The 16,234-nt window shown below is 46.1% G+C and overlaps 1 protein-coding gene across 1 annotated transcript in view; it reads left to right on the plus strand.

Moving 5' to 3' along the window:
- The first annotated feature begins 7,534 nt into the window (after positions 1-7,534).
- Positions 7,535-16,234, plus strand: part of LOC139420323 (ankyrin repeat domain 33ba) — a 23,566-nt gene continuing 14,866 nt past the window's right edge. Inside the window, exon 1 of the mRNA XM_071170299.1 lies at positions 7,535-8,531. Within this exon, the coding sequence (XP_071026400.1) occupies positions 8,109-8,531 (423 nt within the window). The 5' untranslated portion in view covers positions 7,535-8,108. The remainder of the gene's footprint in view (positions 8,532-16,234) is intronic.

Consider the following 16,234-nt stretch of genomic DNA (forward strand, 5'->3'; position numbering starts at 1 on the left):
GTACACTACCCTACACATACTTTCTCTATCACTCTGTAGCTGTCTGTCTGTCTCTCTCTCTCTCACTATCTATCCCCCTCTGTCTCTACCTCTCTCATACTATCTATCCTGTTGTTCATTAGCCGTATAGGCCTAGTACAGTAATCTCATTGGTTTATAGTGCGAGAACATACCTGTAGTATTCACAGCACACCTGTAATGTGGATGGTACATTACATTACTAAGGCGGTCAATACCCTCTAAAATATCCTAACCCTAATTCTATTGGCTATCATTGCGTAATATCTGATTACGTTATCTAACACTGCCTAAGACGATTGGGAATATACCCTCAACATGAGATGCTAGAGATACTGTAGTTATAATCATAGATTTGATAGTAAGCAGCATGAAATGGTTCTAAAACAAGGCATTAATGTTTACACCACCAAACAGATAGACATGATTCAGGTGGCTAACTTCTACAGCGGCAAAAATTGAGAGAATAGGAGAGGGAGAGAGACGATAGGGAAGAGGAGAAGGAGAGAGACGATAGGGAAGAGGAGAGGGAGAGAGACGATAGGGAAGAGGAGAGGGAGAGAGACGATAGGGAAGAGGAGAGGGAGAGAGACGATAGGGAAGAGGAGAGGGAGAGAGACGATAGGGAAGAGGAGAAGGAGAGAGACGATAGGGAAGAGGAGAGGGAGAGAGACGATAGGGAAGAGGAGAGGGAGAGAGACGATAGGGAAGATGAGAGGGAGAGAGACGATAGGGAAGAGGAGAGGGAGAGAGACGATAGGGAAGAGGAGAGGGAGAGAGACGATAGGGAAGAGGAGAAGGAGAGAGACGATAGGGAAGAGGAGAGGGAGAGAGACTATAGGGAAGAGGAGAGGGAGAGAGACGATAGGGAAGAGGAGAGGGAGAGAGACGATAGGGAAGAGGAGAGGGAGAGAGACGATAGGGAAGAGGAGAGGGAGAGAGACGATAGGGAAGAGGAGAAGGAAGAAACTGAGCATAGCAGGAAAAAAGGGTTTACTACTTACTGTACAAATACATTCTCTAAATCAACATGAATTCAGGATCAGTGATTTTCTTCTCTATTAATGCTCAGATTTGGACAATAATAATAAATAATAGCCAGTGCCTGAATTATATCCCAAACAGAATGCTCTCAGGGTCATTGAGTTTGGTCCATATCTTATTGAGAGTTGCTGTGATATTACATGGAAGGCTACTTACTATATGTAAGTTAGTATCACTGTTTCCAATGACACTCGCTCCTGTCCTGACAGGTTAGTCGATAGTTAATTTGTCATGCTCATGTCTTATCACTCAAGTGTCTGTTGCATTCACTTTCCACTTGGCATATTCTGTGAGAGGTTCTGAGACAGAGAGATTGTCAGCTCTTGTGAAATGGAGATACAGTGTTCGTATCAGTGGTCCTCTCGACAATAGAACAGACACTGATAAGGCTAGTGAGTGAGAGAGCCCCCAGATCATCTGTTCAAAACTAACACACTCTGGTACACAGTAGCACATGCTGTAATACACAGAAGATTGCCTGTGTGTGATAGTGAAAGCCAGAAAACACATCACTGCAGTGGTTGAGCACAGGAATCAATACAGACTAATCTCTCACTTTTTCTTTCCCATACAGTCGTCATGTAGGATGAGGAAATATTACAAGGAATTGACGTCTATGTTTGACAATGTATCGAGAACTCTCATTGCATATACCAGTTGACTGCTTGCAGCATAGTAAACTCATCTCTCTAGCATGAAGCAGCCTAGGTTGCCTTGCAAAAGTATTCACCCTCCTTGGCATTTTTCCTATTTTGTTGCATTACAACCTGTAATTTTAAATTGATTTTTATTTGGATTCCATATAATGGACATACACAAAATAGTCCAAATTGGTAAAGTGAAATGAAAAAAATTACTTGTTGCAAAAAATTACTAAAAATTCTAAATGGAAAAGTGGAGCGTGCATATGTATTCACTCCTTTTGCTATGAAGCCCCTAAATGAGACCTGGTGCAACCAATTACCTTCAGAAGTCACATAATTAGTTAGATTGCACACAGGTGGACTTTATTTAAGTGTCACATGATCTGTCACATGATCTCAGTATATATACACCTGTTCTGAAAGGCCCCAGAGTCTGCAACACCACTAAGCAAGGGGCACCATCAAGAAAGTGGCACCATGAAGACCAATGAGCTCTCTAAACAGGTCAGGGACAAAGTTGTAGAGAAGTACAGATCAGGGTTGGGTTATAAAACAAATATCAGAAACCTTGAACATCCCACGGAGCACCATTTAAATCCTTGATTAAAAAATGGAAAGAATATGGCGCCACAACAACCCTGCCAAGAGCAAGGAGGGCAATAATCAGAGAGGCAACAGAGAGACCAAAGATAACCCTGAAGGAGCTGCAAAGCTCCACAGCGGAGATTGGAGTATCTGTCCATAGGACCACTTTAAGCCGTGCGCTCCACAGAGCTGAGCTTTACGGAAGAGTGGCCAGAAGAAAAATGTTTAAGAAAAAAATAAACACGTTTGAAGTTCGCCAAAAGGCATGTGGGAGATTCCCCAAACATATGGAAGAAGGTATTCTGGTTAGATGAGACTAAAATTGAGCTTTTTGGCCATCAAGGAAAACACTATGTCTGGCGCAAACCCAACACCTCTCATCCCCGCGAGAATACCATCCCCACAGTGAAGCATGGTGGTGGCAGCATCATGCTGTGGGTATTTTTTCCACGACTGGGAAACTGGTCAGAATTGAAGGAATGATGGATGGCGCTAAATACAGGGAAATTCTTGAGGGAAACATGTTTCAGTCTTCAAGAGATTTGAGACTGGGACGGAGGTTCACCTTCCAGCAGGACAATGACCCTAAGCATACTGCTAAAGCAACACTCAAGTGGTTTAAGGGGAAACATTTAAATGTCTTGGAATGGCCTAGTCAAAGCCCAGACCTCAATCCAATTGAGAATCTGTGGTACGACTTAAATATTGCTGTACACCAGCGGAACCCATCCAACTTGAAGGAGCTGGAGCAGTTTTGCCTTAAAGAATGGGCAAAAATCCCAGTGGCTAGTTGCGCCAAGCTTATAGAGACATACCCCAAGAGACTTGCAGCTGTAATTGCTGCAAAAGGTGGCTCTACAAAGTATTGACTTTGTGTGTGTGTGGCCCCCAGTCCCGGCATGGAGCCCAAAATATTTTGCATCTTCAAAGTGGTAGGCATGTTGTGTAAATCAAATGATACAACCTCCCCAAAAACCTATTTTAATTCCAAGTTGTAAGGCAACAAAATAGGAAAAATGCCAAGGGGGTGAATACTTTCGCAAGCCACTGTATTACAATGGGGATTTTGTGCCAGACAAAGTGTTTCTTGAATCTGTGCCAGGGTTTCATTGGGTTAATCTAGTTCCCTGGCTAGCCTGTCACTGATGGTAATGTAATAAACTCCTTTACCTCACAACACCCTGTCATCCCATTGGCTGTTGGCAGCGCTGCTTAATAAGCCCTGTGATCTGAATTGCTCCTGGCAGCGCTTGATGAGCTATGTAATCTGATTGGCTTCTTGCAGAAATTGGTTAGGCAATCCTGTGATTTAATTGGCTGCTGGCTGTTTTAGGTAAAGGAGTTCTTTGATCGAATTGGCTCTTGCAGTGATGGAGTGAGGGAGCAGAAAAGGGTATTGCTAAAGGTTACCCCTATTGGTTAAGGTTAGGATTTGGGGATTGGGTAATCTGGTTCTATATCTGTGGTTCTGACCTCCAGATGCAGGGTTATGGAGAGGTTTGGGTAGGCGTGCTGCTTATAGACACACCACATCATGGTGACAAAGTCATAGACACTGCAAATCTCACAGGGAACACACACCCCTTGAGGCTGTTGAGGTGAGGGCTGGCTGGCTGGCTGCTGTGAGACAGACTGCAGTATGATGCCTAACCTGAAGAGCAGACAACTCACTGCTAGGGAATCTCTTAATCCCTAACACACACACTGCAACTCTCGCAGAGTACACACACACACAAACCTCTGACAGTGAACACTTACACAAACACACATACCCTCAGAGAACAAGTTTACAAACACACAAACACGCTAGCATAGGTAGGGCAAAGTTGAGGAAAGTAGGGTTTTCCTCTTTATTTTCCGAAATGAAGGGATGTAACCATATTACACAATAGTATAGGTACTAACCAGCAGTAGAGTGTAACCTTGGCTAGGTACAGGTATAAGACATGAGGTTTCCATGCTGTGAGTGTGGAGTGATCCAGCTAAGTTACAAGCCAGGTCAGGAAATAAGATCAGGGGGATTTTATGTTTCCGGGACTGGTTAGCAGCAGGCTAGAGGGGGCAGGAAGGGGGCTCATCAGCACCCCTCCTCTTCTAACTACCCCCCCTCTAGTCTGGGCTCCATGCCGGGACTGGGGGCCATGGAAAGTTGTATATGTTTTTTCGTGACAAGGTTTTTAACATTTTGTTTAAATGATCCCTTCTATGCTGTGATCCCTTCTGTCCATATAATCGTATTCATTTTGATCTATACAGGCAAGACTGATCCTGAATCAGCACTCATACTCTGAGATGCTGTGTGGATATGGGCCCTGGTCTCTTCATTGCTCCTTAGGTATCTCACAACTGAAGCTTGTGCACAAGACACCATAGACCTCAATTACAGCCTGTGTGTAGCTTTGTAGAGTTAGTGGGCTGGGGTCCTAGAGAAGAATGTGTTGCACAACAGCAGCCTCTACTTTACTGCAGCCTGTCCCTGGGAAATAACATTTCTAGGGAGGTGACGCTATCACAGAATAGTAGGTAGGAAGGAAGGAAACGAAGGAAACGAGTGGCCAGGGCCAGAGAGAACACAAAGCCCTCAGTGAGGAGAGGGAGTAACTAGGGAGATGGAACAGGAGGAGAGAAAGAGAAGATAGCAACAAAGAAAGAGTTGGACCCGAAGAGAGGGAGGGAGAGTGTAAGGAAAACAACTTTTGTCCACTGGCAACATGCTGTAAGGGTAGGTCACAGCTAACAATACAGTAAGGTCTCTCTCCTCTACAGCAACTCATTTTCTTTGTTCTGCCAAGGAGGAATGGTGCAGCCAGCTGACTTCAGGGATGGGATTTTTCCTGAAATGTCCTTTTTTTCTGAAATCAGGAATTCCTGCTTTTTTGTCATCATCCTCCATTAAAAGACCGTTGGAATTGACGACCTATACCGCCCCCAAAAGCAGTATCCCATTTTCCCTGACTTTGTATGTTGTCTTGAATTATACTGGTCTCTTTGTATTGTGGACTTGCCCTATTCCAGACCAACAGACTGCACTGAGTAGGACCCAGGACAGATGACTTTCATATCCAGAGGCCTCATTCAAAGACCTGTCTGTCTATTGCCTGGCTATAATCATGTACTATGATCTGACTGTATGGCTGTCATGAACTGGTTCATTCTGTATGTGTGTATCTGTATCCATGTCCCATCTTATGTATCTGTATCCATGTCCCATCTTATGTATCTGAATCCATGTCCCATTTTATGTATCTGTATCCATGTCCCATCTTTTAATAAATGGTAAACACACAGTCAGACAAATACGCACATGTGCGAGTGAGTACATAAACATACAAACAAGTTGTGTTAATGAAGGGGATTTGCTCTGTGATTAGAATGTGTTAATTGCCACTCAGATGCCTGAAGAAATGCTACTGGAAGCAGTAAACACACTCCACCTATCTCTCTCGTTCCTTTGCTTTCTCCCTCCTTTAGTGTCTACCTGGTGTTCTCTGCTCTGGCAAATGAACTTATACCTGCCGGTCAAAGAGCTACTAATAAACATATTAACACGCAGCAGATTGGTGCTTTATGGGAAAAGGGGAAACAACTCAGAGACGCACACACACGGTGTACTCAAACCCACACAGAGGCCAGGGTGTGTCTAAGTAGTCACAAGAGGGCTTTTGTACACTGCAGCACAGGGTATTCCAGGTGAGGGGATGGCTTGTTAGCGGATAGTTCACCTCAGAAATATATGTACTTTTTTTTTTACAGACATTTTCCGACCTCCAAAGTAGAACCACTTTTGAGGGCTGAAAACAACTTTGGGTGGATCTATGCCTTTAAGGTGTTGTGTAGGCTCTGTGTTTTAAAGAAATTCATTGAGAGGTCTGTAGGTAGAGAGTGCATGTATAGACATGTTTAAATCCCAGTTAAGATGCTGTTGTTGTGTTGAGGAATACTGACAAAGATGAAGAATATAGGCAGTATGAGATATTAGTTGTCAGTTTATCTACTTATAAAGGCACGATCTTCATAGAAAAAAAAAATATATATACTGATGATTAGCATCTATAGAGCATTGACACGGGCCCACAGAAAATGCTTAGGTGTAAAGTTTTGGGTGCTGATCTGTTGAGTGACACCCCTTTCTCTGGCTGTCACACACCTATGACCCTCAGAACATGGGCTCGGGCCAGACGTTTACCTGTCTTTACCCCCCACTGGTTCTACTCCGATTGGCTGTCTGGGGATTCCAGGTGCGGCTCACAAGTCAAGATGAGATCAGGTGGGTCAGAATCACAGAGTGATAGATTAATAATTGCTACATATGAAGTTATATGGCAGGAACCAGGCAGGTTCTTATTGCCTCTGTCGCGCACACAAACAAACAAACCAGCCAGGGCCACTGGATGTTTGTCTGCATCAGGCCTTTGACTACATCAGGAGGACCAGGAGAAAACAGGCCTGCTGAACACTAAACAGCCTTGTCATTCACTCCTGTTGGATCTGATTAGCAATGGGCTGATACACTGCAGACTGATTTAGAGGTTGCATAGGCCTCGGGCGGCTAGGACAGCTGGGGCCGGGCCAGGGACAGATTAGGGTCAGATACACCAAGAGAGGAGAGTCCCTCTAGCAAGCAGACACACAGATCCAGAGGCCATTTAACAAGCACAATACCACTGTCTTGGATTGGCATCGTGAGTTGATGGAACCTTATTAAACATGGATTGGTCAGTGAATCAATAGTCAGTTTAGGCCTACTTTAACTTGGCTTGTTCTACAAGTGTGAAAATGTGAAAAGTGGTTGTATGGTTGAATCAAGGATGGATATCTGAACTGTTGTGACTGTTCTACTGAGTGTCTGAGTCATTCACAGTGAGAACTAAGGTAATGTAGGGGGATTTCCTGACAGATCTCACATCATCCAAGAAACAGAAAATGTACATTTGAAACCGCAGAATGACTGCACAGACGTTTTACTTTGCTTTTGCAGTATGAATCATTCTAACAATGACCAATGTCTCATAAAAGGGTTGCAATGGGGTTGCCCCCATTTAGCTAAAATTATAATCTCAAAGTATTTCTGATGTCAACATTTCAGACAGAGCGGAATTAATCTGCTCAAACGAAAACGAAATGAGGGAGGGCATGAGGGGAGAGCCATGGAGAGGAGGGGGCAGTTGGCTACGAAACTAATCGGATTATGGGACTACAGTTTATCGAGTGCCTGTTTTTCTACTCTGCGCGTTAGCTGGGTGAGTGTGGCTCTTTTACTTTGGGTACTGCGTGTCTATTGTTTTCTGTCCTAATGAGGAACACATTTTTTTTCGTACTGATGATGACATAACAAGAGTTGGCGTAACTCTCGGGTTTACTTCGTGTCGGCAAAGGGGGATTGTTGACTGTTGAATTGCACTTTAAATCACGGGCATTTCATTTTCTCACTGCTCCAGACGTGATGGAAAAACTTTCTGTGTTTTATAAAATGAACAAAAACAATCAACTTTTGACTCCGGTGAAGGCTACAACCCGGTGTAGTTTAGGTTGGTATTCCAGGGACAGCGCAGCGATTTGATTTCATGTTAATTTCTCTCTGGGATGCTGGAGTTGGACTATTATCAGGGGAATATTCCTCAACGGAGTAGGATCAGCAGTTTGCCTGTTCGATCACATCACAACGAGTTGCCAAACCTTCACTGTCATTCCATTTCCAGGCTCTTTGCAAAGTTCAACTCATACTCCGCGTTGATGTTGGAAAAAACGTCCACGTGCTCTTCGCCCGAGATCCACCCGTTCTTCCCCCCTGAGGAGGACAGCCACCTAGGGGGTTAGATGGTGCTGATCACGGATGAGAGAGACGGAGGTGGCTCCTCTACTACGGTCCGAGTCAAACAGCAGCAGCAGAACCCCAAAGGCGCCAGCGGCATCGCCCAGGTCCATCCGACCATTACCGAGGAATCACCGTCCTTATCAGACGATGACTCATACCTCGGGTCCTGCGAGTCAGGGGGGGGTGAGTACGATGAATACGACGATTTCTCGTTATTACCGGACAGTAAAAGTATCGCTTCGGACGACTCCTTTTACCCACCGGACGATGTGTTCGCGGACAACGAGCGGACCCCCTCTCCACCGAGTCCCGAGCCGCTGACGTTCTTCCAGGCGTGCTGCACCAACAACGCCACGATAGTCCGGATCATGATCCGACAAGGTGTGGGGGTAGAAGAGGTGAGGGAGACGGATAAAAACAACAGGGTAAGTCGGGTTAAATGTGCCCATATGTTCTGTGTCAAATATTTTTTTTATCGGAATGTGTTCTGTTCTAATGAATTTCTATCCAGTGGCTTCTCTTCCTGTCGTGGGTTTGGAGATGAGGTCGTTTGGCACTGCCTTGTACACAATGGTGCGTGCGGTGTGAACTCACATGTGCGTAATTACGCATGGTCAAAGTGCATATCCAAAGTGATCAACTGTTGTACATTTGTTGAAGTACGTCAACAGTCATGTATTCGCTCATGTATATCAGTGTGTCGAGGGGTTAAACAAATATATTTTTTTAAAGTTTTAAGAACATGTCAGCCACAACAACAGTAATCCGATGCTTCATATAACTTGGCCATTGTAGCAGATATTTCAACTTTGAGAGTCATGATTAACATTAGATCCCAAAGTTAAACCTATTCTTCCTATCCAAGCTGAGCTGAGTTGCTAAAGTAGTTTGTTTGACAGTAGAATCAGAACCAGAGCCACATCTCATATTAGTTTCATTTCCTTTCACGTGTGTGTCTGCCCAGGATTTATGGGTCTTGAGAGAGGAGCCTGAAGTTCTGATAGTCATAATTACAGCAACAGGAAAACACGGAGTCTCTCACAGTCAGCAGAACAACCGGCACTGTGTGTGTGTGTGTCTTTATGTGTCTGTCTGTGTTTTACTGTTTGTGGATGGATTCCGGGTACCTGTGAGAGAATCAGTGTAATATAGGTTTGCTTACTGACTTTCTAATATGAATCTACCCACAGTCAATTAAAGGGCCTGTACTGTTAAGACAGTGTTTTACAGAGACTCGTGAGAAGAGCGTTCTCATTTAGGCCTACAGGCTGTCCATTACAAGTCAATAACTGCTTTATAAATCTCACAGTAATAATGTATGTTTGATTTGACAATGCAAAGAGACCTTGAATACCAAGCAGGTAATACATGCTCAATGTTGGATGTGGCTGTGTATCAATGATATATATAAACCCTGGATTGCTGATACTATGTATTGGCCATTGAGAGGCTTTGAAGCCACCGGTCGGCCATATTGGCACTCCCCAGTAGGAGCAGTCCTCCATAGAAATGATTGGAATTCTACACTACTTCAATTAAATGTTTCAAGGGCAAGATGACATGTATTTCATATATTTTTTTGTTGCTGTAGTGGGGACAGTATCATTAGTAATCTCAAAAAATTAAAATACAAAATATTTTTTACACTGGTGAGGGAGTGCCAAGATGGAGGCATCGTGGCATCAACACAGCATCCCTTATTAGCCCATCTAATGTATACGTAATGGTTCCCAAGTGGTTTTGCATTATTGTTACGACACATGGTGTTTTCCAGATACACACTACGATGTTTTCCAACAACACAGAGAACTAAGAGGAACTGGCTGTAAACCACCAGTTGGACCCTTCATTTGAATTGATAGAGACTCAAAACCACTAAAGACCAACTCCCCTTTGAGTGTTCGTGCCTCTGTATGTTGTTTAGTTCTCACTGTGAATATAAACATATGCACACACACTCACTCACTCGTTCTGGCAGTGAGCGAGATCAGCCTTTATCAGATTGTACAGTGAAGTGGTCATGCAGTCCTCTCTCTGTGTGTTATCAATGATGAGGTCACAGGACCTGAGGGAGGAACAGCGTGAATTACATAATCAGAGTTGTAACGCCATGATGCCGACAGGCTGTCTCTCACTGCCTGGCCTTGGGACTGCTACTCATCTGCTCCCATGCTGCAGCATTCCTCATCAACTCTCTCGGTGTGTGTTGGTGGCGTTGTGCCTGCATTCCTCAACAACGCTGCCTGTCGAGGAATTCTTATGATAATTATGGGTATAATAGGAAGAGAGAAATGTGTGTGGATATCCTCAGTTGGGAGAGAGAGAGAGAGATGGAGGGAGAAAGACAGTCCTTCGTTTTAAGAGTGTGTGATAAATCTCATTACACTGGGACACAGTCCTGTCTCCTGTCTTGTGTTCATTACACTGGGACACAGTCCTGTCTCCTGTGTTCTGTTCATTACACTGGGACACAGTCCTGTCTCCTGTCTTGTGTTCATTACACTGAGACACAGTCCTGTCTCCTGTCTCATGTTCATTACACTGGGACACAGTCCTGTCTCCTGTCTCATGTTCATTACACTGGGACACAGTCCTGTCTCCTGTCTTGTGTTCATTACACTGGGACACAGTCCTGTCTCCTGTCTCCTGTGGGACACAGTCCTGTCTCCCTTGTGTTCATTACACTGGGACACAGTCCTGTCTCCTGTCTTGTGTTCATTACACTGTGACACAGTCCTGTCTCCTGTCTTGTGTTCATTACACTGGGACACAGTCCTGTCTCCTGTCTCCTGTTCATTACACTGGGACACAGTCCTGTCTCCTGTCTTGTGTTCATTACACTGGGACACAGTCCTGTCTCCTGTCTTGTGTTCATTACACTGTGACACAGTCCTGTCTCCTGTCTTGTGTTCATTACACTGGGACACAGTCCTGTCTCCTGTCTCCTGTTCATTACACTGGGACACAGTCCTGTCTCCTGTCTTGTGTTCATTACACTGGGACACAGTCCTGTCTCCTGTCTTGTGTTCATTACACTGGGACACAGTCCTGTCTCCTGTCTCCTGTCTCCTGTCTTGTGTTCATTACACTGGGACACAGTCCTGTCTCCTGTCTCCTGTTCATTACACTGGGACACAGTCCTGTCTCCTGTCTCCTGCCTTGTGTTCATTACACTGGGACACAGTCCTGTCTCCTGTCTCCTGTTCATTACACTGGGACACAGTCCTGTCTCCTGTCTCCTGTTCATTACACTGGGACACAGTCCTGTCTCCTGTCTTGTGTTCATTACACTGGGACACAGTCCTGTCTCCTGTCTTGTGTTCATTACACTGGGACACAGTCCTGTCTCCTGTGTTCTGTTCATTACACTGGGACACAGTCCTGTCTCCTGTCTCCTGTTCATTACACTGGGACACAGTCCTGTCTCCTGTCTCCTGTTCATTACACTGGGACACAGTCCTGTCTCCTGTCTTGTGTTCATTACACTGGGACACAGTCCTGTCTCCTGTCTCATGTTCATTACACTGGGACACAGTCCTGTCTCCTGTCTCCTGTTCATTACACTGGGACACAGTCCTGTCTCCTGTCTTGTGTTCATTACACTGGGACACAGTCCTGTCTCCTGTCTTGTGTTCATTACACTGGGACACAGTCCTGTCTCCTGTCTCCTGTTCATTACACTGGGACACAGTCCTGTCTCCTGTCTTGTGTTCATTACACTGGGACACAGTCCTGTCTCCTGTCTTGTGTTCATTACACTGGGACACAGTCCTGTCTCCTGTCTTGTGTTCATTACACTGGGACACAGTCCTGTCTCCTGTCTCCTGTTCATTACACTGGGACACAGTCCTGTCTCCTGTCTCCTGTTCATTACACTGGGACACAGTCCTGTCTCCTGTCTTGTGTTCATTACACTGTGACACAGTCCTGTCTCCTGTCCTGTGTTCATTACACTGGGACACAGTCCTGTCTCCTGTCTTGTGTTCATTACACTGGGACACAGTCCTGTCTCCTGTCTCCTGTTCATTACACTGGGACACAGTCCTGTCTCCTGTCTTGTGTTCATTACACTGGGACACAGTCCTGTCTCCTGTCTTGTGTTCATTACACTGGGACACAGTCCTGTCTCCTGTCTTGTGTTCATTACACTGGGACACAGTCCTGTCTCCTGTTCATTACACTGGGACACAGTCCTGTCTCCTGTCTCCTGTTCATTACACTGGGACACAGTCCTGTCTCCTGTCTCCTGTCTTGTGTTCATTACACTGGGACACAGTCCTGTCTCCTGTCTCCTGTTCATTACACTGGGACACAGTCCTGTCTCCTGTCTCCTGTCTTGTGTTCATTACGCTGGGACACAGTCCTGTCTCCTGTCTGCTGTTCATTACACTGGGACACAGTCCTGTCTCCTGTCTTGTGTTCATTACACTGGGACACAGTCCTGTCTCCTGTCTTGTGTTCATTACACTGGGACACAGTCCTGTCTCCTGTCTTGTGTTCATTACACTGGGACACAGTCCTGTCTCCTGTCTCCTGTTCATTACACTGTGACACAGTCCTGTCTCCTGTCTTGTGTTCATTACACTGAGACACAGTCCTGTCTCCTGTCTCATGTTCATTACACTGGGACACAGTCCTGTCTCCTGTCTCATGTTCATTACACTGGGACACAGTCCTGTCTCCTGTCTTGTGTTCATTACACTGGGACACAGTCCTGTCTCCTGTCTCCTGTTCATTACACTGGGACACAGTCCTGTCTCCTGTCTTGTGTTCATTACACTGGGACACAGTCCTGTCTCCTGTCTTGTGTTCATTACACTGTGACACAGTCCTGTCTCCTGTCTTGTGTTCATTACACTGGGACACAGTCCTGTCTCCTGTCTCCTGTTCATTACACTGGGACACAGTCCTGTCTCCTGTCTTGTGTTCATTACACTGGGACACAGTCCTGTCTCCTGTCTTGTGTTCATTACACTGTGACACAGTCCTGTCTCCTGTCTTGTGTTCATTACACTGGGACACAGTCCTGTCTCCTGTCTCCTGTTCATTACACTGGGACACAGTCCTGTCTCCTGTCTTGTGTTCATTACACTGGGACACAGTCCTGTCTCCTGTCTTGTGTTCATTACACTGGGACACAGTCCTGTCTCCTGTCTCCTGTCTCCTGTCTTGTGTTCATTACACTGGGACACAGTCCTGTCTCCTGTCTCCTGTTCATTACACTGGGACACAGTCCTGTCTCCTGTCTCCTGCCTTGTGTTCATTACACTGGGACACAGTCCTGTCTCCTGTCTCCTGTTCATTACACTGGGACACAGTCCTGTCTCCTGTCTCCTGTTCATTACACTGGGACACAGTCCTGTCTCCTGTCTTGTGTTCATTACACTGGGACACAGTCCTGTCTCCTGTCTTGTGTTCATTACACTGGGACACAGTCCTGTCTCCTGTGTTCTGTTCATTACACTGGGACACAGTCCTGTCTCCTGTCTCCTGTTCATTACACTGGGACACAGTCCTGTCTCCTGTCTCCTGTTCATTACACTGGGACACAGTCCTGTCTCCTGTCTTGTGTTCATTACACTGGGACACAGTCCTGTCTCCTGTCTCATGTTCATTACACTGGGACACAGTCCTGTCTCCTGTCTCCTGTTCATTACACTGGGACACAGTCCTGTCTCCTGTCTTGTGTTCATTACACTGGGACACAGTCCTGTCTCCTGTCTTGTGTTCATTACACTGGGACACAGTCCTGTCTCCTGTCTCCTGTTCATTACACTGGGACACAGTCCTGTCTCCTGTCTTGTGTTCATTACACTGGGACACAGTCCTGTCTCCTGTCTTGTGTTCATTACACTGGGACACAGTCCTGTCTCCTGTCTCCTGTCTCCTGTCTTGTGTTCATTACACTGGGACACAGTCCTGTCTCCTGTCTCCTGTTCATTACACTGGGACACAGTCCTGTCTCCTGTCTTGTGTTCATTACACTGTGACACAGTCCTGTCTCCTGTCCTGTGTTCATTACACTGGGACACAGTCCTGTCTCCTGTCTTGTGTTCATTACACTGGGACACAGTCCTGTCTCCTGTCTCCTGTTCATTACACTGGGACACAGTCCTGTCTCCTGTCTTGTGTTCATTACACTGGGACACAGTCCTGTCTCCTGTCTTGTGTTCATTACACTGGGACACAGTCCTGTCTCCTGTCTTGTGTTCATTACACTGGGACACAGTCCTGTCTCCTGTTCATTACACTGGGACACAGTCCTGTCTCCTGTCTCCTGTTCATTACACTGGGACACAGTCCTGTCTCCTGTCTCCTGTCTTGTGTTCATTACACTGGGACACAGTCCTGTCTCCTGTCTCCTGTTCATTACACTGGGACACAGTCCTGTCTCCTGTCTCCTGTCTTGTGTTCATTACGCTGGGACACAGTCCTGTCTCCTGTCTGCTGTTCATTACACTGGGACACAGTCCTGTCTCCTGTCTTGTGTTCATTACACTGGGACACAGTCCTGTCTCCTGTCTTGTGTTCATTACACTGGGACACAGTCCTGTCTCCTGTCTTGTGTTCATTACACTGGGACACAGTCCTGTCTCCTGTCTTGTGTTCATTACACTGTGACACAGTCCTGTCTCCTGTCTTGTGTTCATTACACTGGGACACAGTCCTGTCTCCTGTCTTGTGTTCATTACACTGGGACACAGTCCTGTCTCCTGTCTCATGTTCATTACACTGGGACACAGTCCTGTCTCCTGTCTTGTGTTCATTACACTGGGACACAGTCCTGTCTCCTGTCTTGTGTTCATTACATTGGGACACAGTCCTGTCTCCTGTCTTGTGTTCATTACACTGGGACACAGTCCTGTCTCCTGTCTTGTGTTCATTACACTGGGACACAGTCCTGTCTCCTGTCTTGTGTTCATTACACTGGGACACAGTCCTGTCTCCTGCGTCGTGTTCATTACACTGGGACACAGTCCTGTCTCCTGTCTCCTGTCTCCTGTCTTGTGTTCATTACACTGGGACACAGTCCTGTCTCCTGTCTCCTGTTCATTACACTGGGACACAGTCCTGTCTCCTGTCTCCTGTTCATTACACTGGGACACAGTCCTGTCTCCTGTCTTGTGTTCATTACACTGGGACACAGTCCTGTCTCCTGTCTTGTGTTCATTACACTGGGACACAGTCCTGTCTCCTGTGTTCTGTTCATTACACTGGGACACAGTCCTGTCTCCTGTCTCCTGTTCATTACACTGGGACACAGTCCTGTCTCCTGTCTCCTGTTCATTACACTGGGACACAGTCCTGTCTCCTGTCTTGTGTTCATTACACTGGGACACAGTCCTGTCTCCTGTCTCATGTTCATTACACTGGGACACAGTCCTGTCTCCTGTCTCCTGTTCATTACACTGGGACACAGTCCTGTCTCCTGTCTTGTGTTCATTACACTGGGACACAGTCCTGTCTCCTGTCTTGTGTTCATTACACTGGGACACAGTCCTGTCTCCTGTCTCCTGTTCATTACACTGGGACACAGTCCTGTCTCCTGTCTTGTGTTCATTACACTGGGACACAGTCCTGTCTCCTGTCTTGTGTTCATTACACTGGGACACAGTCCTGTCTCCTGTCTTGTGTTCATTACACTGGGACACAGTCCTGTCTCCTGTCTCCTGTTCATTACACTGGGACACAGTCCTGTCTCCTGTCTTGTGTTCATTACACTGGGACACAGTCCTGTCTCCTGTCTTGTGTTCATTACACTGTGACACAGTCCTGTCTCCTGTCCTGTGTTCATTACACTGGGACACAGTCCTGTCTCCTGTCTTGTGTTCATTACACTGGGACACAGTCCTGTCTCCTGTCTCCTGTTCATTACACTGGGACACAGTCCTGTCTCCTGTCTTGTGTTCATTACACTGGGACACAGTCCTGTCTCCTGTCTTGTGTTCATTACACTGGGACACAGTCCTGTCTCCTGTCTTGTGTTCATTACACTGGGACACAGTCCTGTCTCCTGTCTCCTGTTCATTACACTGGGACACAGTCCTGTCTCCTGTCTTGTGTTCATTACACTGGGACACAGTCCTGTCTCCTGTCTCCTGTCTCCTGTCTTGTGTTCATTACACTG

This window comes from Oncorhynchus clarkii, chromosome 11 (genome assembly GCF_045791955.1).
Source record: "Oncorhynchus clarkii lewisi isolate Uvic-CL-2024 chromosome 11, UVic_Ocla_1.0, whole genome shotgun sequence".
Lineage (NCBI taxonomy): Eukaryota > Metazoa > Chordata > Actinopteri > Salmoniformes > Salmonidae > Oncorhynchus > Oncorhynchus clarkii.